The 22,659-nt window shown below is 43.4% G+C and overlaps 1 protein-coding gene across 1 annotated transcript in view; it reads left to right on the top strand.

The window, feature by feature from the left end:
- The first annotated feature begins 10,742 nt into the window (after nucleotides 1–10,742).
- Nucleotides 10,743–22,659, top strand: part of LOC138319856 (uncharacterized) — a 43,436-nt gene continuing 31,519 nt past the window's right edge. Inside the window, exons 1-6 of the mRNA XM_069262987.1 lie at nucleotides 10,743–11,079; nucleotides 11,405–11,563; nucleotides 14,034–14,112; nucleotides 14,199–14,249; nucleotides 14,415–14,524; nucleotides 16,135–16,221. Coding sequence (XP_069119088.1) covers nucleotides 10,972–11,079; nucleotides 11,405–11,563; nucleotides 14,034–14,112; nucleotides 14,199–14,249; nucleotides 14,415–14,524; nucleotides 16,135–16,221 — 594 coding nt within the window. The 5' untranslated portion in view covers nucleotides 10,743–10,971. The remainder of the gene's footprint in view (nucleotides 11,080–11,404; nucleotides 11,564–14,033; nucleotides 14,113–14,198; nucleotides 14,250–14,414; nucleotides 14,525–16,134; nucleotides 16,222–22,659) is intronic.

Here is a 22,659-nt window from a genome sequence, read left to right as displayed (position 1 = left end):
CCAAATACAGAATTGTATACTATATATTTCTCGCAGTGTAGTGTAATGTCCTTGTCCTTTAGTCAAGGAGTCAAACAACTCCCAATTACAGAATTTATATATATTACAGTGAATTAATATCATCAAACTCAATTACATTAAAATACATATGTTCATATAAAAAAAAAAGTGTAACCAGTAATATCCTTGTCATCAGATCATGGATCAAAGAATCCTAAAATTTTCATTTACAAGAGCCTATTCCAGTTGTAGTATCATTGTAGACAATGAATACAAGGACTCAAATAATCCAACGCTTAAAAACATGTATAAAATAAATTGCAGTGTAATGTCCTAACAATTAATAATGGGTGATTAGTATCTTCATACTAATGAGTGCATATAGAATACATTAAAATGTAAATGTCCTTGTCTTATACTTAGGTGATCTATAAAATAAGCCAAAATACATACCTAATACATATAAGTTGGCTGTGTATATATATTTATCAATTATCTTTCCTTAGAATCATGATCCTCAATCTGTTTGTCAATCTGTTTGTGTTGACAGTGATAAGCCAGTGCAGCTATTGTCCCGGTGTGAACTGATGTTCCTCAATCTGTTTGTGTTGACAGTGATAAGCCAGTGCAGCTATTGTCCCGGTGTGTGAACTGATGTTCCTCAATCTGTTTGTGTTGACAGTGATAAGCCAGTGCAGCTATTGTCCCGGTGTGAACTGATGTTCCTCAATCTGTTTGTGTTGACAGTGATAAGCCAGTGCAGCTATTGTCCCGGTGTGAACTGATGTTCCTCAATCTGTTTGTGTTGACAGTGATAAGCCAGTGCAGCTATTGTCCCGGTGTGAACTGATGTTCCTCAATCTGTTTGTGTTGACAGTGATAAGCCAGTGCAGCTATTGTCCAGGTGTGAACTGATGTTCCTCAATCTGTTTGTGTTGACAGTGATAAGCCAGTGCAGCTATTGTCCCGGTGTGAACTGATGTTCCTCAATCTGTTTGTGTTGACAGTGATAAGCCAGTGCAGCTATTGTCCCGGTGTGAACTGATGTTCCTCAATCTGTTTGTGTTGACAGTGATAAGCCAGTGCAGCTATTGTCCCGGTGTGAACTGATGTTCCTCAATCTGTTTGTGTTGACAGTGATAAGCCAGTGCAGCTATTGTCCAGGTGTGAACTGATGTTCCTCAATCTGTTTGTGTTGACAGTGATAAGCCAGTGCAGCTATTGTCCAGGTGTGAACTGATGTTCCTCAATCTGTTTGTGTTGACAGTGATAAGCCAGTGCAGCTATTGTCCCGGTGTGAACTGATGTTCCTCAATCTGTTTGTGTTGACAGTGATAAGCCAGTGCAGCTATTGTCCAGGTGTGAACTGATGTTCCTCAATCTGTTTGTGTTGACAGTGATAAGCCAGTGCAGCTATTGTCCCGGTGTGAACTGATGTTCCTCAATCTGTTTGTGTTGACAGTGATAAGCCAGTGCAGCTATTGTCCCGGTGTGAACTGATGTTCCTCAATCTGTTTGTGTTGACAGTGATAAGCCAGTGCAGCTATTGTCCCGGTGTGAACTGATGTTCCTCAATCTGTTTGTGTTGACAGTGATAAGCCAGTGCAGCTATTGTCCCGGTGTGAACTGATGTTCCTCAATCTGTTTGTGTTGACAGTGATAAGCCAGTGCAGCTATTGTCCCGGTGTGAACTGATGTTCCTCAATCTGTTTGTGTTGACAGTGATAAGCCAGTGCAGCTATTGTCCCGGTGTGAACTGATGTTCCTCAATCTGTTTGTGTTGACAGTGATAAGCCAGTGCAGCTATTGTCCCGGTGTGAACTGATGTTCCTCAATCTGTTTGTGTTGACAGTGATAAGCCAGTGCAGCTATTGTCCCGGTGTGAACTGATGTTCCTCAATCTGTTTGTGTTGACAGTGATAAGCCAGTGCAGCTATTGTCCCGGTGTGAACTGATGTTCCTCAATCTGTTTGTGTTGACAGTGATAAGCCAGTGCAGCTATTGTCCCGGTGTGAACTGATGTTCCTCAATCTGTTTGTGTTGACAGTGATAAGCCAGTGCAGCTATTGTCCCGGTGTGAACTGATGTTCCTCAATCTGTTTGTGTTGACAGTGATAAGCCAGTGCAGCTATTGTCCCGGTGTGAACTGATGTTCCTCAATCTGTTTGTGTTGACAGTGATAAGCCAGTGCAGCTATTGTCCCGGTGTGAACTGATGTTCCTCAATCTGTTTGTGTTGACAGTGATAAGCCAGTGCAGCTATTGTCCCGGTGTGAACTGATGTTCCTCAATCTGTTTGTGTTGACAGTGATAAGCCAGTGCAGCTATTGTCCCGGTGTGAACTGATGTTCCTCAATCTGTTTGTGTTGACAGTGATAAGCCAGTGCAGCTATTGTCCCGGTGTGAACTGATGTTCCTCAATCTGTTTGTGTTGACAGTGATAAGCCAGTGCAGCTATTGTCCCGGTGTGAACTGATGTTCCTCAATCTGTTTGTGTTGACAGTGATAAGCCAGTGCAGCTATTGTCCCGGTGTGAACTGATGTTCCTCAATCTGTTTGTGTTGACAGTGATAAGCCAGTGCAGCTATTGTCCCAGGTGTGAACTGATGTTCCTCAATCTGTTTGTGTTGACAGTGATAAGCCAGTGCAGCTATTGTCCCGGTGTGAACTGATGTTCCTCAATCTGTTTGTGTTGACAGTGATAAAGCCAGTGCAGCTATTGTCCCGGTGTGAACTGATGTTCCTCAATCTGTTTGTGTTGACAGTGATAAGCCAGTGCAGCTATTGTCCCGGTGTGATGAAACTGATGTTCCTCAATCTGTTTGTGTTGACAGTGATAAGCCAGTGCAGCTATTGTCCCGGTGTGAACTGATGTTCCTCAATCTGTTTGTGTTGACAGTGATAAGCCAGTGCAGCTATTGTCCCGGTGTGAACTGATGTTCCTCAATCTGTTTGTGTTGACAGTGATAAGCCAGTGCAGCTATTGTCCCGGTGTGAACTGATGTTCCTCAATCTGTTTGTGTTGACAGTGATAAGCCAGTGCAGCTATTGTCCCGGTGTGAACTGATGTTCCTCAATCTGTTTGTGTTGACAGTGATAAGCCAGTGCAGCTATTGTCCCGGTGTGAACTGATGTTCCTCAATCTGTTTGTGTTGACAGTGATAAGCCAGTGCAGCTATTGTCCCGGTGTGAACTGATGTTCCTCAATCTGTTTGTGTTGACAGTGATAAGCCAGTGCAGCTATTGTCCCGGTGTGAACTGATGTTCCTCAATCTGTTTGTGTTGACAGTGATAAGCCAGTGCAGCTATTGTCCCGGTGTGAACTGATGTTCCTCAATCTGTTTGTGTTGACAGTGATAAGCCAGTGCAGCTATTGTCCCGGTGTGAACTGATGTTCCTCAATCTGTTTGTGTTGACAGTGATAAGCCAGTGCAGCTATTGTCCCGGTGTGAACTGATGTTCCTCAATCTGTTTGTGTTGACAGTGATAAGCCAGTGCAGCTATTGTCCCGGTGTGAACTGATGTTCCTCAATCTGTTTGTGTTGACAGTGATAAGCCAGTGCAGCTATTGTCCCGGTGTGAACTGATGTTCCTCAATCTGTTTGTGTTGACAGTGATAAGCCAGTGCAGCTATTGTCCCGGTGTGAACTGATGTTCCTCAATCTGTTTGTGTTGACAGTGATAAGCCAGTGCAGCTATTGTCCCGGTGTGAACTGATGTTCCTCAATCTGTTTGTGTTGACAGTGATAAGCCAGTGCAGCTATTGTCCCGGTGTGAACTGATGTTCCTCAATCTGTTTGTGTTGACAGTGATAAGCCAGTGCAGCTATTGTCCCGGTGTGAACTGATGTTCCTCAATCTGTTTGTGTTGACAGTGATAAGCCAGTGCAGCTATTGTCCCGGTGTGAACTGATGTTCCTCAATCTGTTTGTGTTGACAGTGATAAGCCAGTGCAGCTATTGTCCCGGTGTGAACTGATGTTCCTCAATCTGTTTGTGTTGACAGTGATAAGCCAGTGCAGCTATTGTCCCGGTGTGAACTGATGTTCCTCAATCTGTTTGTGTTGACAGTGATAAGCCAGTGCAGCTATTGTCCCGGTGTGAACTGATGTTCCTCAATCTGTTTGTGTTGACAGTGATAAGCCAGTGCAGCTATTGTCCCGGTGTGAACTGATGTTCCTCAATCTGTTTGTGTTGACAGTGATAAGCCAGTGCAGCTATTGTCCCGGTGTGAACTGATGTTCCTCAATCTGTTTGTGTTGACAGTGATAAGCCAGTGCAGCTATTGTCCCGGTGTGAACTGATGTTCCTCAATCTGTTTGTGTTGACAGTGATAAGCCAGTGCAGCTATTGTCCCGGTGTGAACTGATGTTCCTCAATCTGTTTGTGTTGACAGTGATAAGCCAGTGCAGCTATTGTCCCGGTGTGAACTGATGTTCCTCAATCTGTTTGTGTTGACAGTGATAAGCCAGTGCAGCTATTGTCCCGGTGTGAACTGATGTTCCTCAATCTGTTTGTGTTGACAGTGATAAGCCAGTGCAGCTATTGTCCCGGTGTGAACTGATGTTCCTCAATCTGTTTGTGTTGACAGTGATAAGCCAGTGCAGCTATTGTCCCGGTGTGAACTGATGTTCCTCAATCTGTTTGTGTTGACAGTGATAAGCCAGTGCAGCTATTGTCCAGGTGTGAACTGATGTTCCTCAATCTGTTTGTGTTGACAGTGATAAGCCAGTGCAGCTATTGTCCCGGTGTGAACTGATGTTCCTCAATCTGTTTGTGTTGACAGTGATAAGCCAGTGCAGCTATTGTCCCGGTGTGAACTGATGTTCCTCAATCTGTTTGTGTTGACAGTGATAAGCCAGTGCAGCTATTGTCCCGGTGTGAACTGATGTTCCTCAATCTGTTTGTGTTGACAGTGATAAGCCAGTGCAGCTATTGTCCCGGTGTGAACTGATGTTCCTCAATCTGTTTGTGTTGACAGTGATAAGCCAGTGCAGCTATTGTCCCGGTGTGAACTGATGTTCCTCAATCTGTTTGTGTTGACAGTGATAAGCCAGTGCAGCTATTGTCCCGGTGTGAACTGATGTTCCTCAATCTGTTTGTGTTGACAGTGATAAGCCAGTGCAGCTATTGTCCCGGTGTGAACTGATGTTCCTCAATCTGTTTGTGTTGACAGTGATAAGCCAGTGCAGCTATTGTCCCGGTGTGAACTGATGTTCCTCAATCTGTTTGTGTTGACAGTGATAAGCCAGTGCAGCTATTGTCCAGGTGTGAACTGATGTTCCTCAATCTGTTTGTGTTGACAGTGATAAGCCAGTGCAGCTATTGTCCCGGTGTGAACTGATGTTCCTCAATCTGTTTGTGTTGACAGTGATAAGCCAGTGCAGCTATTGTCCCGGTGTGAACTGATGTTCCTCAATCTGTTTGTGTTGACAGTGATAAGCCAGTGCAGCTATTGTCCCGGTGTGAACTGATGTTCCTCAATCTGTTTTTGTGTTGACAGTGATAAGCCAGTGCAGCTATTGTCCCGGTGTGAACTGATGTTCCTCAATCTGTTTGTGTTGACAGTGATAAGCCAGTGCAGCTATTGTCCCGGTGTGAACTGATGTTCCTCAATCTGTTTGTGTTGACAGTGATAAGCCAGTGCAGCTATTGTCCCGGTGTGAACTGATGTTCCTCAATCTGTTTGTGTTGACAGTGATAAGCCAGTGCAGCTATTGTCCCGGTGTGAACTGATGTTCCTCAATCTGTTTGTGTTGACAGTGATAAGCCAGTGCAGCTATTGTCCCGGTGTGAACTGATGTTCCTCAATCTGTTTGTGTTGACAGTGATAAGCCAGTGCAGCTATTGTCCCGGTGTGAACTGATGTTCCTCAATCTGTTTGTGTTGACAGTGATAAGCCAGTGCAGCTATTGTCCCGGTGTGAACTGATGTTCCTCAATCTGTTTGTGTTGACAGTGATAAGCCAGTGCAGCTATTGTCCCGGTGTGAACTGATGTTCCTCAATCTGTTTGTGTTGACAGTGATAAGCCAGTGCAGCTATTGTCCCGGTGTGAACTGATGTTCCTCAATCTGTTTGTGTTGACAGTGATAAGCCAGTGCAGCTATTGTCCGGTGTGAACTGATGTTCCTCAATTGTTTGTGTTGACAGTGATAAGCCAGTGCAGCTATTGTCCGGTGTGAACTGATGTTCCTCAATCTGTTTGTGTTGACAGTGATAAGCCAGTGCAGCTATTGTCCCGGTGTGAACTGATGTTCCTCAATCTGTTTGTGTTGACAGTGATAAGCCAGTGCAGCTATTGTCCCGGTGTGAACTGATGTTCCTCAATCTGTTTGTGTTGACAGTGATAAGCCAGTGCAGCTATTGTCCCGGTGTGAACTGATGTTCCTCAATCTGTTTGTGTTGACAGTGATAAGCCAGTGCAGCTATTGTCCCGGTGTGAACTGATGTTCCTCAATCTGTTTGTGTTGACAGTGATAAGCCAGTGCAGCTATTGTCCCGGTGTGAACTGATGTTCCTCAATCTGTTTGTGTTGACAGTGATAAGCCAGTGCAGCTATTGTCCCGGTGTGAACTGATGTTCCTCAATCTGTTTGTGTTGACAGTGATAAGCCAGTGCAGCTATTGTCCCGGTGTGAACTGATGTTCCTCAATCTGTTTGTGTTGACAGTGATAAGCCAGTGCAGCTATTGTCCCGGTGTGAACTGATGTTCCTCAATCTGTTTGTGTTGACAGTGATAAGCCAGTGCAGCTATTGTCCCGGTGTGAACTGATGTTCCTCAATCTGTTTGTGTTGACAGTGATAAGCCAGTGCAGCTATTGTCCCGGTGTGAACTGATGTTCCTCAATCTGTTTGTGTTGACAGTGATAAGCCAGTGCAGCTATTGTCCCGGTGTGAACTGATGTTCCTCAATCTGTTTGTGTTGACAGTGATAAGCCAGTGCAGCTATTGTCCCGGTGTGAACTGATGTTCCTCAATCTGTTTGTGTTGACAGTGATAAGCCAGTGCAGCTATTGTCCCGGTGTGAACTGATGTTCCTCAATCTGTTTGTGTTGACAGTGATAAGCCAGTGCAGCTATTGTCCCGGTGTGAACTGATGTTCCTCAATCTGTTTGTGTTGACAGTGATAAGCCAGTGCAGCTATTGTCCCGGTGTGAACTGATGTTCCTCAATCTGTTTGTGTTGACAGTGATAAGCCAGTGCAGCTATTGTCCCGGTGTGAACTGATGTTCCTCAATCTGTTTGTGTTGACAGTGATAAGCCAGTGCAGCTATTGTCCCGGTGTGAACTGATGTTCCTCAATCTGTTTGTGTTGACAGTGATAAGCCAGTGCAGCTATTGTCCCGGTGTGAACTGATGTTCCTCAATCTGTTTGTGTTGACAGTGATAAGCCAGTGCAGCTATTGTCCCGGTGTGAACTGATGTTCCTCAATCTGTTTGTGTTGACAGTGATAAGCCAGTGCAGCTATTGTCCCGGTGTGAACTGATGTTCCTCAATCTGTTTGTGTTGACAGTGATAAGCCAGTGCAGCTATTGTCCCGGTGTGAACTGATGTTCCTCAATCTGTTTGTGTTGACAGTGATAAGCCAGTGCAGCTATTGTCCCGGTGTGAACTGATGTTCCTCAATCTGTTTGTGTTGACAGTGATAAGCCAGTGCAGCTATTGTCCCGGTGTGAACTGATGTTCCTCAATCTGTTTGTGTTGACAGTGATAAGCCAGTGCAGCTATTGTCCCGGTGTGAACTGATGTTCCTCAATCTGTTTGTGTTGACAGTGATAAGCCAGTGCAGCTATTGTCCCGGTGTGAACTGATGTTCCTCAATCTGTTTGTGTTGACAGTGATAAGCCAGTGCAGCTATTGTCCCGGTGTGAACTGATGTTCCTCAATCTGTTTGTGTTGACAGTGATAAGCCAGTGCAGCTATTGTCCCGGTGTGAACTGATGTTCCTCAATCTGTTTGTGTTGACAGTGATAAGCCAGTGCAGCTATTGTCCCGGTGTGAACTGATGTTCCTCAATCTGTTTGTGTTGACAGTGATAAGCCAGTGCAGCTATTGTCCCGGTGTGAACTGATGTTCCTCAATCTGTTTGTGTTGACAGTGATAAGCCAGTGCAGCTATTGTCCCGGTGTGAACTGATGTTCCTCAATCTGTTTGTGTTGACAGTGATAAGCCAGTGCAGCTATTGTCCCTCATCGGTGTGAACTGAAACTGATGTTCCTCAATCTGTTTGTGTTGACAGTGATAAGCCAGTGCAGCTATTGTCCCGGTGTGAACTGATGTTCCTCAATCTGTTTGTGTTGACAGTGATAAGCCAGTGCAGCTATTGTCCCGGTGTGAACTGATGTTCCTCAATCTGTTTGTGTTGACAGTGATAAGCCAGTGCAGCTATTGTCCCGGTGTGAACTGATGTTCCTCAATCTGTTTGTGTTGACAGTGATAAGCCAGTGCAGCTATTGTCCCGGTGTGAACTGATGTTCCTCAATCTGTTTGTGTTGACAGTGATAAGCCAGTGCAGCTATTGTCCCGGTGTGAACTGATGTTCCTCAATCTGTTTGTGTTGACAGTGATAAGCCAGTGCAGCTATTGTCCCGGTGTGAACTGATGTTCCTCAATCTGTTTGTGTTGACAGTGATAAGCCAGTGCAGCTATTGTCCCGGTGTGAACTGATGTTCCTCAATCTGTTTGTGTTGACAGTGATAAGCCAGTGCAGCTATTGTCCCGGTGTGAACTGATGTTCCTCAATCTGTTTGTGTTGACAGTGATAAGCCAGTGCAGCTATTGTCCCGGTGTGACTGATGTTCTCACTGATGATAGCCTCAATCTGTTTTCAATTGTTGTGTTGACAGTGATAAGCCAGTGCAGCTATTGTCCCGGTGTGAACTGATGTTCCTCAATCTGTTTGTGTTGACAGTGATAAGCCAGTGCAGCTATTGTCCCGGTGTGAACTGATGTTCCTCAATCTGTTTGTGTTGACAGTGATAAGCCAGTGCAGCTATTGTCCCGGTGTGAACTGATGTTCCTCAATCTGTTTGTGTTGACAGTGATAAGCCAGTGCAGCTATTGTCCCGGTGTGAACTGATGTTCCTCAATCTGTTTGTGTTGACAGTGATAAGCCAGTGCAGCTATTGTCCCGGTGTGTGAACTGATGTTCCTCAATCTGTTTGTGTTGACAGTGATAAGCCAGTGCAGCTATTGTCCCGGTGTGAACTGATGTTCCTCAATCTGTTTGTGTTGACAGTGATAAGCCAGTGCAGCTATTGTCCCGGTGTGAACTGATGTTCCTCAATCTGTTTGTGTTGACAGTCATAAGCCAGTGCAGCTATTGTCCCGGTGTGAACTGATGTTCCTCAATCTGTTTGTGTTGACAGTCATAAGCCAGTGCAGCTATTGTCCCGGTGTGAACTGATGTTCCTCAATCTGTTTGTGTTGACAGTCATAAGCCAGTGCAGCTATTGTCCCGGTGTGAACTGATGTTCCTCAATCTGTTTGTGTTGACAGTGATAAGCCAGTGCAGCTATTGTCCCGGTGTGTGAACTGATGTTCCTCAATCTGTTTGTGTTGACAGTGATAAGCCAGTGCAGCTATTGTCCCGGTGTGAACTGATGTTCCTCAATCTGTTTGTGTTGACAGTCATAAGCCAGTGCAGCTATTGTCCCGGTGTGAACTGATGTTCCTCAATCTGTTTGTGTTGACAGTGATAAGCCAGTGCAGCTATTGTCCCGGTGTGAACTGATGTTCCTCAATCTGTTTGTGTTGACAGTGATAAGCCAGTGCAGCTATTGTCCCGGTGTGAACTGATGTTCCTCAATCTGTTTGTGTTGACAGTCATAAGCCAGTGCAGCTATTGTCCCGGTGTGAACTGATGTTCCTCAATCTGTTTGTGTTGACAGTCATAAGCCAGTGCAGCTATTGTCCCGGTGTGAACTGATGTTCCTCAATCTGTTTGTGTTGACAGTGATAAGCCAGTGCAGCTATTGTCCCGGTGTGAACTGATGTTCCTCAATCTGTTGTTTGTGTTGACAGTGATAAGCCAGTGCAGCTATTGTCCCGGTGTGAACTGATGTTCCTCAATCTGTTTGTGTTGACAGTGATAAGCCAGTGCAGCTATTGTCCCGGTGTGAACTGATGTTCCTCAATCTGTTTGTGTTGACAGTGATAAGCCAGTGCAGCTATTGTCCCGGTGTGAACTGATGTTCCTCAATCTGTTTGTGTTGACAGTGATAAGCCAGTGCAGCTATTGTCCCGGTGTGGAACTGATGTTCCTCAATCTGTTTGTGTTGACAGTGATAAGCCAGTGCAGCTATTGTCCCGGTGTGAACTGATGTTCCTCAATCTGTTTGTGTTGACAGTGATAAGCCAGTGCAGCTATTGTCCCGGTGTGAACTGATGTTCCTCAATCTGTTTGTGTTGACAGTGATAAGCCAGTGCAGCTATTGTCCCGGTGTGAACTGATGTTCCTCAATCTGTTTGTGTTGACAGTCATAAGCCAGTGCAGCTATTGTCCCGGTGTGAACTGATGTTCCTCAATCTGTTTGTGTTGACAGTGATAAGCCAGTGCAGCTATTGTCCCGGTGTGAACTGATGTTCCTCAATCTGTTTGTGTTGACAGTGATAAGCCAGTGCAGCTATTGTCCCGGTGTGAACTGATGTTCCTCAATCTGTTTGTGTTGACAGTGATAAGCCAGTGCAGCTATTGTCCCGGGTGTGAACTGATGTTCCTCAATCTGTTTGTGTTGACAGTGATAAGCCAGTGCAGCTATTGTCCCGGTGTGAACTGATGTTCCTCAATCTGTTTGTGTTGACAGTGATAAGCCAGTGCAGCTATTGTCCAGGTGTGAACTGATGTTCCTCAATCTGTTTGTGTTGACAGTGATAAGCCAGTGCAGCTATTGTCCCGGTGTGAACTGATGTTCCTCAATCTGTTTGTGTTGACAGTGATAAGCCAGTGCAGCTATTGTCCCGGTGTGAACTGATGTTCCTCAATCTGTTTTTCGGTATCTACATAATCTTCCTCCTTCCACTTTATCTTCTGAACCGCTGTAGACGACTCCAGCAGCACTCAGAACGTCTAGACCTGACGGTAAAATCTTAGTTAAACCTGTGATAGAGAATACAAGGTCACCTATAATTGACCTACATATATATAATAGACTGTGTTTATGGAACAGGACATAATATTTTAGATTGATTGGTAACCAACCTACCTAACTGACAGGTAGTAAGCCATCTGCGATTAAAAAAATTGAAGTGTATAACTACTTAATATTTTTTAGAAATTATTAAAGGGATCTTTTCAAATTTCAAATGTAGTGTCCCTCTAGTCGCTAATTGTGAAAATTCCATTTTGGGTCTCATTGAAAACCATTATGACCAACTGGTTAGCATGTGGACTTTCTTGTTTATAGGCTGATACAGAAATTACGGTGGACTCCCCTGAGAGTACAGAGAGACAATCCGTAAGGCCAGAGAGTTTGTCACAGATCCATCTTAAGACATCTGCTATGTCCAAATCAGAGAAAGACCTGGTGTTGGAAATTTATAAAAAGCAGAAACAGAAATTACTGGTACATATGTTATATACATCTATACCTACAACGCATCAGTAACAATAACATAATCTGTGTTTTACAATGGTGAAAGCACTTGCCTTAGGTATTGATAAATTTCCTACTTTTTTTATGACGGCGAGGGGCCAGAGGGGCGGGCAAAAAGGGGTCAAAATGGCTGAAATTTCAAAGATACCTTGAAATCACTGATTTGATGGAACCAGATACTCTTCATAGATTGAAAGGTTTTATGGCTCTTTACAAGAATTGTGAATTTCATGGCCCTAGAATCTCAGATTTTCCCCTGGGGAGGGGGCCAAAAAGGGTCAAATTGGCTATTTTCATACAAATGACTTCTTCTCTCCGAAACTAATTATGGGATAGCACTCATTATGCAATGGTAGCATCCTTATAGGGTAAGGATTCAAAATTGTACAAATGATGGGGCTAACCCTCGGCCTGAGGGGCGGGGCCAAAAGAGGTCAAATTGACAATTTTTATATAAACGACTTCTTCTCTGAAACTAAGCATTGACTAACACTCATAGTCATATAATATTGATAGCACCATTATATGGTTGGGATTCAAAATAAAACTAATCGTCTGGTCAATTTAGCTATTTCTAATTGTAAGAGTTTTTGTGATAATTAGTAAAAAACAAATCCAGGTGAGTGATACAGGTCCTCTGGGCCTCTTGTAATTAGATTGTGTTTTATATGCAATGGGATTGGGCACAAGTTTTCCAACTTATATGTGTATATCTGATATTTGGCTTGTGGTATGTTAGGATGAAAGGCTACCATATTTGTTCAAATGAAAATAACTTGTCATTGATTTATTCAAGGTTGCATATTCTAAAATATTTCAAGAAATTCTTGTTAATAAATAAAGGGCATAGAAACCTGTCTTTGGGCTTGTAACGTGTTGGGATGAAAGGCTACAAAAAGTGTATAAATGAATAAACTGTATTAGCGTTCACAGGGATGACATTTATAAAGTATTTGAACTGTAGAAAATTTAATATAAAGTACAGGGCTTCTAAGTATGTCCAAATAATTTATTCAATTATGTTGACCTTCATTCAAACAAAGTCACAGAGCTATTTTTAACAACTTATATCAATATTATAACTAACAAACCTAAAGACCCTACATTTAACCTGTATTATACTTGTTTTTATTAAGTAAATCCAAATTGTCCTTATGATTAATCACCTTGTCTTAATTTCAGAAAAGTCTAGTATCATTAATTCCTTGAAGACCTTTTATACAGTATATTGGCCATTGTCCTTTGGATCTTATACTTATATGACCAGCCGTCGTGGCTGGTCATAGCACTTGCATAATCATACATAATGATTATGCTTAGTTTACACTTAAAATATAGTGTCCAATCCGTACTGCCAGTTCACAAATTACACTCCATGTATATATATATATTTCAATGGTCTTACTATAACCTTTTGTAACTTCTAGAACCTCTAGAACTCCTAGAACCTCTGGGACTACTAGTCTAGATTTTGGGCTCTAAGACCCTACTATACAAGTCCCTGCCACACCTTGCTAGAAGACACCCTAATCAGACTCCCTAAGGATCTCTAGGTTTTACCTGACTGGCCTAGTCTGTGTTTCTTATACATCTTTATCCTAATATATTAATGAAACCATATAGTACACAACCAATATAAAGGTTGCAAATTAAAGATAACTTTATCTTCTTTCTTATGATATAGAAAATATATAGAACTATTATTAAATACAAATGTTACATTAGAAATACTGACTTTCACATGCTAAACATTACTGTCAAAGCTATACAGCTTCCAAACTATACTGCCTATTGAATTGTAACTCAGTATATCAATAATACACATCTTGCTGTATCCAATGCTAAGTAAATTACATTATTACTATTATAATTCTTTACTTATTACTTGTTTTAAATATAAAACAAACACATATATTTTAGCTCTTACTGAGACCTGCTAGCATATGGTCACCACGGGGGTCAACCCTTCCCTTCAGCCAGGGGTACTGACTCAGCATGGTCCCTCTATCCTGACACTACACAGTGGACAGTCTAACTCTCTTATCTATATGTATAGATATAATTACTGTGTCTCATTTAACCAAATGCTATCTGTCATACTTGCTTAATTGCATAGACCAAAATACCAGGTAGCAAGTGACCAATGCGTTCCATTGCACCCATGTATTTTCTTTCAATCACAATGAAATTTTATAACATGCATGCATATATAAAAATGACAAAGGTAGTAAAAACCACAAGGAATCACTTAAACAAATGACTTAAAGGAGTTATGAGGTTATTTAGTGGAGGGCAGATGGCAGAAAAAGGTCAATCTATGTAAAAGTATAAAACACAGGGAAAACTTAGTTCATTATCAGTAAAGGTCAAGTGTTCCTGATGAATGTATATTGTAAAAATTGATAAGTTTTTGGTAAATTTTTATTCCATTTTCTTTCAGCATCATAAGGAAGTAAGTAAATCCTTATCTAAAAATGAGATGGGATCATACCGATTTGACATCACGCCTCCAGATTCTGGTAAGTGTTGATATGGTCTGTATCATTATGTGTAGAAAGACAGTTTTATGGTTATCATAGTTTGATGTCCATCCATTTTTTTTCAGAAATAGATGAATCTCCTAGCAGAAGAATGACAAGAATCAAAGAAACCAAAGGTATGAAAACTGGATACTGAATGTGTTTTACTCCATTGTCATTGTACTAATTATATACAGGTTCCTCCTGAATTAAAGATTACTGTGTTAGACTATAAGAAACATCTACTTACATACAGCTTACAAACTTTCAGCTAGGCCTAAATTTTAAATTTCTTGTTTTAGTTCGACATACTGGAGATGACCTCTTCACTCAAAAACAGACCCTAAAAACATTATTGGAGACCGATCCTGTCTATTGTAATTTAGAGGGAGAAGTGTCAGTCTACCTCAAGGTAAACTATTGATAAGTTAGAGGGAGAAGTGTCAGTATACCTCAAGGTAAACTATTGATAAGTTAGAGGGAGAAGTGTCAGTCTACCTCAAGGTAAACTATTGATAAGTTAGAGGGAGAAGTGTCAGTATACCTCAAGGTAAACTATTGATAAGTTAGAGGGAGAAGTGTCAGTCTACCTCAAGGTAAACTATTGATAAGTTAGAGGGAGAAGTGTCAGTATACCTCAAGGTAAACTATTGATAAGTTAGAGGGAGACGTGTCAGTCTACTTCAAGGTAAACTCTATTGATAAGTTAGAGGGAGACGTGTCAGTCTACCTCAAGGTAAACTATTGATAAGTTAGAGGTAGACGTGTCAGTCTACCTCAAGGTAAACTATTGATAAGTTAGAGGTAGACGTGTCAGTCTACCTCAAGGTAAACTCTATTGATAAGTTAGAGGGAGAAGTGTCAGTCTACCTCAAGGTAAACTCTATTGATAAGTTAGAGGGAGAAGTGTCAGTCTACCTCAAGGTAAACTCTATTGATAAGTTAGAGGGAGAAGTGTCAGTATACCTCAAGGTAAACTCTATCGATAAGTTAGAGGGAGAAGTGTCAGTCTACCTCAAGGTAAACTATTGATAAGTTAGAGGGAAAAATGTCAGTATACCTCAAGGTAAACTATTGATAAGTTAGAGGGAGAAGTGTCAGTATACCTCAAGGTAAACTCTATTGATAAGTTAGAGGGAGAAGTGTCAGTCTACCTCAAGGTAAACTCTATTGATAAGTTAGAGGGAGAAGTGTCAGTCTACCTCAAGGTAAACTCTATTGATAAGTTTGAGGGAGAAGTGTCAGTATACCTCAAGGTAAACTCTATCGATAAGTTAGAGGGAGAAGTGTCAGTCTACCTCAAGGTAAACTATTGATAAGTTAGAGGGAGACGTGTCGGTCTACCTCAAGGTAAACTCTGTTGATAAGTTAGAGGGAGAAGTGTCAGTCTACCTCAAGGTAAACTATTGATAAGTTAGAGGGAGAAGTGTCAGTCTACCTCAAGGTAAACTATTGATAAGTTAGAGGGAGAAGTGTCAGTCTACCTCAAGGTAAACTATTGATAAGTTAGAGGGAGACGTGTCAGTCTACCTCAAGGTAAACTATTGATAAGTTAGAGGGAGACGTGTCAGTCTACCTCAAGGTTAACTCTATTGATAAGTTAGAGGGAGACGTGTCAGTCTACCTCAAGGTAAACTCTGTTGATAAGTTAGAGGGAGAAGTGTCAGTCTACCTCAAGGTAAACTATTGATAAGTTAGAGGGAGACGTGTCAGTCTACCTCAAGGTAAACTCTATTGATAAGTTAGAGGGAGACGTGTCAGTCTACTTCAAGGTAAACTCTATTGATAAGTTAGAGGGAGAAGTGTCAGTCTACTTCAAGGTAAACTCTATTGATAAGTTACAGCCTGATTACGTTTTCCTTCAATAGAATTTTATTAGTCAAAAACACTAATCATTATAACCATTTATAAATATGTGCAGGTTTAATATCTAACCAAAAACAACCAACTGTTCAAGTTTCTAAACTTTGAAAGATAACTTTTGTATTTCATATTTTAGTGTTTTTCTGATTATTTTGGCAGAATTCTGGTGATAACTACAGCCTATGTGGTACACTTACAAAGGAGAAGAGAAAATTTGTCTTTCAGCTCGGTGATTACACATTACAGGTGAGTTCTGTAGAGTTTATTACAGATATTTATTAATAACAATAGGTATCTAAAATTGTATTAATCATAATTATAATGATTTCACTAACTGGATATCATGGACAGGACTAATATAGGCCTAGCCTGTTTGATCCATTCATGGACAGGACTAGTATAGGCCTATAAGCCTGTTGTCTGGACCGATCATGGAAATGACTAGTATAGGGCTAGCCTATTGTCTGATACAATCATGGAAATGACTAGTATGGGCCCAGCCTGTTGTCTGATCCGTTCATGGAAATGACTAGTAAAGGCCTAGCCTGTTGTCTGATCCAATCATGGACAGGACTAGTAAAGGCCTAGCCTGTTGTCTGATCCAATCATGGAAATGACTAGTAAAGGCCTAGCCTGTTGTCTGATCCAATCATGGAAATGACTAGTATAGGCCTAGCCTATTGTCTGATCCAATCATGGACAGGACTAGTATAGGCCTAACCTGTTGTCTGATCCAATCATGGACAGGACTAATATAGGCCTAGCCTGTTGTCTGGATCGATCATGGACAGGACTTGTATATGCCTAGCCTGTTGTCTGATCCGATCATGGAAATGACTAGTATAGGCCTAGCCTGTTGTCTGATCCGATCATGGACAGGACTAGTATAGGCCTAGCCTGTTGTCTGATCCGATCATGGACATGACTAGTATAGGCCTAGCCTGTTGTCTGATCCGATCATGGACAGGACTAGTATAGGCCTAGCCTGTTGTCTGATCCGATCATGGACAGGACTAGTATAGGCCTAGCCTGTTGTCTGATCCAATCATGGACAGGACTAGTATAGGCCTAGCCTGTTGTCTGATCCAATCATGGACAGGACTAGTATAGGCCTAGCCTGTTGTCTGATCCGATCATGGACAGGACTAGTATAGGCCTAGCCTGTTGTCTGATGGACAGGACTAGTATAGGCCTAGCCTGTTGTCTGATCCGATCATGGAAATGACTAGTATAGGCCTAGCCTGTTGTCTGATCCAATCATGGACAGGACTAGTATAGGCCTAGCCTGTTGTCTGATTCGATCATGGACAGGACTAGTATAGGCCTATAAGCCTGTTGTCTGATCCGATCATGGACAGGACTAGTAAAGGCCTAGCCTGTTGTCTGATCCGATCATGGAAATGACTAGTATAGGCCTAGCCTGTTGTCTGATCCAATCATGGACAGGACTAGTATAGGCCTAGCCTGTTGTCTGATCCGATCATGGACAGGACTAGTATAGGCCTAGCCTGTTGTCTGATCCAATCATGGACAGGACTAGTATAGGCCTATAAGCCTGTTGTCTGATCCGAATCATGGACAGGACTAGTATAGGCCTAGCCTGTTGTCTGATCCAATCATGGACAGGACTAGTATAGGCCTAGCCTGTTGTCTGATCCGATCATGGACAGGACTAGTATAGGCCTATAAGCCTGTTGTCTGATCCGATCATGGACAGGACTAGTATAGGCCTAGCCTGTTGTCTGATCCAATCATGGACAGGACTAGTATAGGCCTAGCCTGTTGTCTGATCCAATCATGGACAGGACTAGTATAGGCCTAGCCTGTTGTCTGATCCAATCATGGACAGGACTAGTATAGGCCTAGCCTGTTGTCTGATCCAATCATGGACAGGACTAGTATAGGCCTAGCCTGTTGTCTGATCCAATCATGGACAGGACTAGTATAGGCCTAGCCTGTTGTCTGATCCAATCATGGACAGGACTAGTATAGGCCTAGCCTGTTGTCTGATCCGATCATGGACAGGACTAGTATATACCTAGCCTGTTGTCTGATCCAATCATGGACAGGACTAGTATAGGCCTAGCCTGTTGTCTGATCCAATCATGGACAGGACTAGTAAAGGCCTAGCCTGTTGTCTGATCCAATCATGGACAGGACTAGTATAGGCCTAGCCTGTTGTCTGATCCGATCATGGACAGGACTAGTATAGGCCTAGCCTGTTGTCTGATCCAATCATGGACAGGACTAGTATAGGCCTAGCCTGTTGTCTGATTCGATTGTCAATCATGGACAGGACTAGTATAGGCCTAGCCTGTTGTCTGATCAAATCATGGACAGGACTAGTATAGGCCTAGCCTGTTGTCTGATCCAATCATGGACAGGACTAGTATAGGCCTAGCCTGTTGTCTGATCCAATCATGGACAGGACTAGTAAAGGCCTAGCCTGTTGTCTGATCCAATCATGGACAGGACTAGTATAGGCCTAGCCTGTTGTCTGATCCAATCATGGACAGGACTAGTATAGGCCTAGCCTGTTGTCTGATCCAATCATGGACAGGACTAGTATAGGCCTAGCCTGTTGTCTGATCCAATCATGGACAGGACTAGTATAGGCCTAGCCTGTTGTCTGATCCAATCATGGACAGGACTAGTATAGGCCTAGCCTGTTGTCTGATCCAATCATGGACAGGACTAGTAAAGGCCTAGCCTGTTGTCTGATCCAATCATGGACAGGACTAGTATAGGCCTAGCCTGTTGTCTGATCCAATCATGGACAGGACTAGTATAGGCCTAGCCTGTTGTCTGATCCAATCATGGACAGGACTAGTATAGGCCTAGCCTGTTGTCTGATCCAATCATGGACAGGACTAGTATAGGCCTAGCCTGTTGTCTGATCCAATCATGGACAGGACTAGTATAGGCCTAGCCTGTTGTCTGATCCAATCATGGACAGGACTAGTATAGGCCTAGCCTGTTGTCTGATCCAATCATGGACAGGACTAGTATAGGCCTAGCCTGTTGTCTGATCCAATCATGGACAGGACTAGTATAGGCCTAGCCTGTTGTCTGATCCAATCATGGACAGGACTAGTAAAGGCCTAGCCTGTTGTCTGATCCAATCATGGACAGGACTAGTATAGGCCTAGCCTGTTGTCTGATCCAATCATGGACAGGACTAGTATAGGCCTAGCCTGTTGTCTGATCCAATCATGGACAGGACTAGTATAGGCCTAGCCTGTTGTCTGATCCAATCATGGACAGGACTAGTATAGGCCTAGCCTGTTGTCTGATCCAATCATGGACAGGACTAGTATAGGCCTAGCCTGTTGTCTGATCCAATCATGGACAGGACTAGTAAAGGCCTAGCCTGTTGTCTGATCCAATCATGGACAGGACTAGTATAGGCCTAGCCTGTTGTCTGATCCAATCATGGACAGGACTAGTAAAGGCCTAGCCTGTTGTCTGATCCAATCATGGACAGGACTAGTATAGGCCTAGCCTGTTGTCTGATCCAATCATGGACAGGACTAGTATAGGCCTAGCCTGTTGTCTGATCCAATCATGGACAGGACTAGTATAGGCCTAGCCTGTTGTCTGATCCAATCATGGACAGGACTAGTATAGGCCTAGCCTGTTGTCTGATCCAATCATGGACAGGACTAGTATAGGCCTAGCCTGTTGTCTGATCCAATCATGGACAGGACTAGTATAGGCCTAGCCTGTTGTCTGATCCAATCATGGACAGGACTAGTAAAGGCCTAGCCTGTTGTCTGATCCAATCATGGACAGGACTAGTATAGGCCTAGCCTGTTGTCTGATCCAATCATGGACAGGACTAGTATAGGCCTAGGCCTAGCCTGTTGTCTGATCCAATCATGGACAGGACTAGTATAGGCCTAGCCTGTTGTCTGATCCAATCATGGACAGGACTAGTATAGGCCTAGCCTGTTGTCTGATCCAATCATGGACAGGACTAGTATAGGCCTAGCCTGTTGTCTGATCCAATCATGGACAGGACTAGTATAGGCCTAGCCTGTTGTCTGATCCAATCATGGACAGGACTAGTATAGGCCTAGCCTGTTGTCTGATCCAATCATGGACAGGACTAGTATAGGCCTAGCCTGTTGTCTGATCCAATCATGGACAGGACTAGTATAGGCCTAGCCTGTTGTCTGATCCAATCATGGACAGGACTAGTATAGGCCTAGCCTGTTGTCTGATCCGTTCATGGACAGGACTAGTATAGGCCTAGCCTGTTGTCTGATCCAATCATGGACAGGACTAGTATAGGCCTAGCCTGTTGTCTGATCCAATCATGGACAGGACTAGTATAGGCCTAGCCTGTTGTCTGATCCAATCATGGACAGGACTAGTATAGGCCTAGCCTGTTGTCTGATCCAATCATGGACAGGACTAGTATAGGCCTAGCCTGTTGTCTGATCCAATCATGGACAGGACTAGTATAGGCCTAGCCTGTTGTCTGAATTAATCATGGACAGGACTAGTAAAGGCCTAGCCTGTTGTCTGATCCAATCATGGACATGACTAGTATAGGCCTAGCCTGTTGTCTGATCCAATCATGGACAGGACTAGTATAGGCCTAGCCTGTTGTCTGATCCAATCATGGACAGGACTAGTAAAGGCCTAGCCTGTTGTCTGATCAAATCATGGACAGGACTAGTATAGGCCTAGCCTGTTGTCTGATCCAATCATGGACAGGACTAGTAAAGGCCTAGCCTGTTGTCTGATCCAATCATGGACAGGACTAGTATAGGCCTAGCCTGTTGTCTGATCCAATCATGGACAGGACTAGTATAGGCCTAGCCTGTTGTCTGATCCGTTCATGGACAGGACTAGTATAGGCCTAGCCTGTTGTCTGATCCAATCATGGACAGGACTAGTATAGGCCTAGCCTGTTGTCTGATCCAATCATGGACAGGACTAGTATAGGCCTAGCCTGTTGTCTGATCCAATCATGGACAGGACTAGTAAAGGCCTAGCCTGTTGTCTGATCCAATCATGGACAGGACTAGTATAGGCCTAGCCTGTTGTCTGATCCAATCATGGACAGGACTAGTAAAGGCCTAGCCTGTTGTCTGATCCAATCATGGACAGGACTAGTATAGGCCTAGCCTGTTGTCTGATCCAATCATGGACAGGACTAGTAAAGGCCTAGCCTGTTGTCTGATCCAATCATGGACAGGACTAGTATAGGCCTAGCCTGTTGTCTGATCCAATCATGGACAGGACTAGTATAGGCCTAGCCTGTTGTCTGATCCAATCATGGACAGGACTAGTATAGGCCTAGCCTGTTGTCTGATCCAATCATGGACAGGACTAGTATAGGCCTAGCCTGTTGTCTGATCCAATCATGGACAGGACTAGTATAGGCCTAGCCTGTTGTCTGATCCAATCATGGACAGGACTAGTAAAGGCCTAGCCTGTTGTCTGATCAATCATGGACAGGACTAGTATAGGCCTAGCCTGTTGTCTGATCCAATCATGGACAGGACTAGTATAGGCCTAGCCTGTTGTCTGATCCAATCATGGACAGGACTAGTATAGGCCTAGCCTGTTGTCTGATCCAATCATGGACAGGACTAGTATAGGCCTAGCCTGTTGTCTGATCCAATCATGGACAGGACTAGTATAGGCCTAGCCTGTTGTCTGATCCAATCATGGACAGGACTAGTAAAGGCCTAGCCTGTTGTCTGATCCAATCATGGACAGGACTAGTATAGGCCTAGCCTGTTGTCTGATCCAATCATGGACAGGACTAGTATAGGCCTAGCCTGTTGTCTGATCCAATCATGGACAGGACTAGTAAAGGCCTAGCCTGTTGTCTGATCCAATCATGGACAGGACTAGTATAGGCCTAGCCTGTTGTCTGATCCAATCATGGACAGGACTAGTATAGGCCTAGCCTGTTGTCTGATCCAATCATGGACAGGACTAGTATCAGGCCTAGCCTGTTGTCTGATCCAATCATGGACAGGACTAGTATAGGCCTAGCCTGTTGTCTGATCCAATCATGGACAGGACTAGTATATACCTAGCCTGTTGTCTGATCCAATCATGGACAGGACTAGTAAAGGCCTAGCCTGTTGTCTGATCCAATCATGGACAGGACTAGTATAGGCCTAGCCTGTTGTCTGATCCAATCATGGACAGGACTAGTATAGGCCTAGCCTGTTGTCTGATCCAATCATGGAAATGACTAGTAAAGGCCTAGCCTGTTGTCTGATCCAATCATGGACATGACTAGTATAGGCCTAGCCTGTTGTCTGATCCAATCATGGACAGGACTAGTATAGGCCTAGCCTGTTGTCTGATCCGATCATGGACAGGACTAGTATAGGCCTAGCCTGTTGTCTGATCCAATCATGGACAGGACTAGTAAAGGCCTAGCCTGTTGTCTGATCCAATCATGGACAGGACTAGTATAGGCCTAGCCTGTTGTCTGATCCAATCATGGACAGGACTAGTATAGGCCTAGCCTGTTGTCTGATCCAATCATGGACAGGACTAGTATAGGCCTAGCCTGTTGTCTGATCCAATCATGGACAGGACTAGTATAGGCCCTAGCCTGTTGTCTGATCCAATCATGGACAGGACTAGTATAGGCCTAGCCTGTTGTCTGATCCAATCATGGACAGGACTAGTATAGGCCTAGCCTGTTGT

This window comes from Argopecten irradians, chromosome 3 (assembly GCF_041381155.1).
Source record: "Argopecten irradians isolate NY chromosome 3, Ai_NY, whole genome shotgun sequence".
NCBI lineage: Eukaryota > Metazoa > Mollusca > Bivalvia > Pectinida > Pectinidae > Argopecten > Argopecten irradians.
Note: the sequence above shows the minus strand (reverse complement) of the source record. Positions and strands in the feature narration are given on the sequence as shown.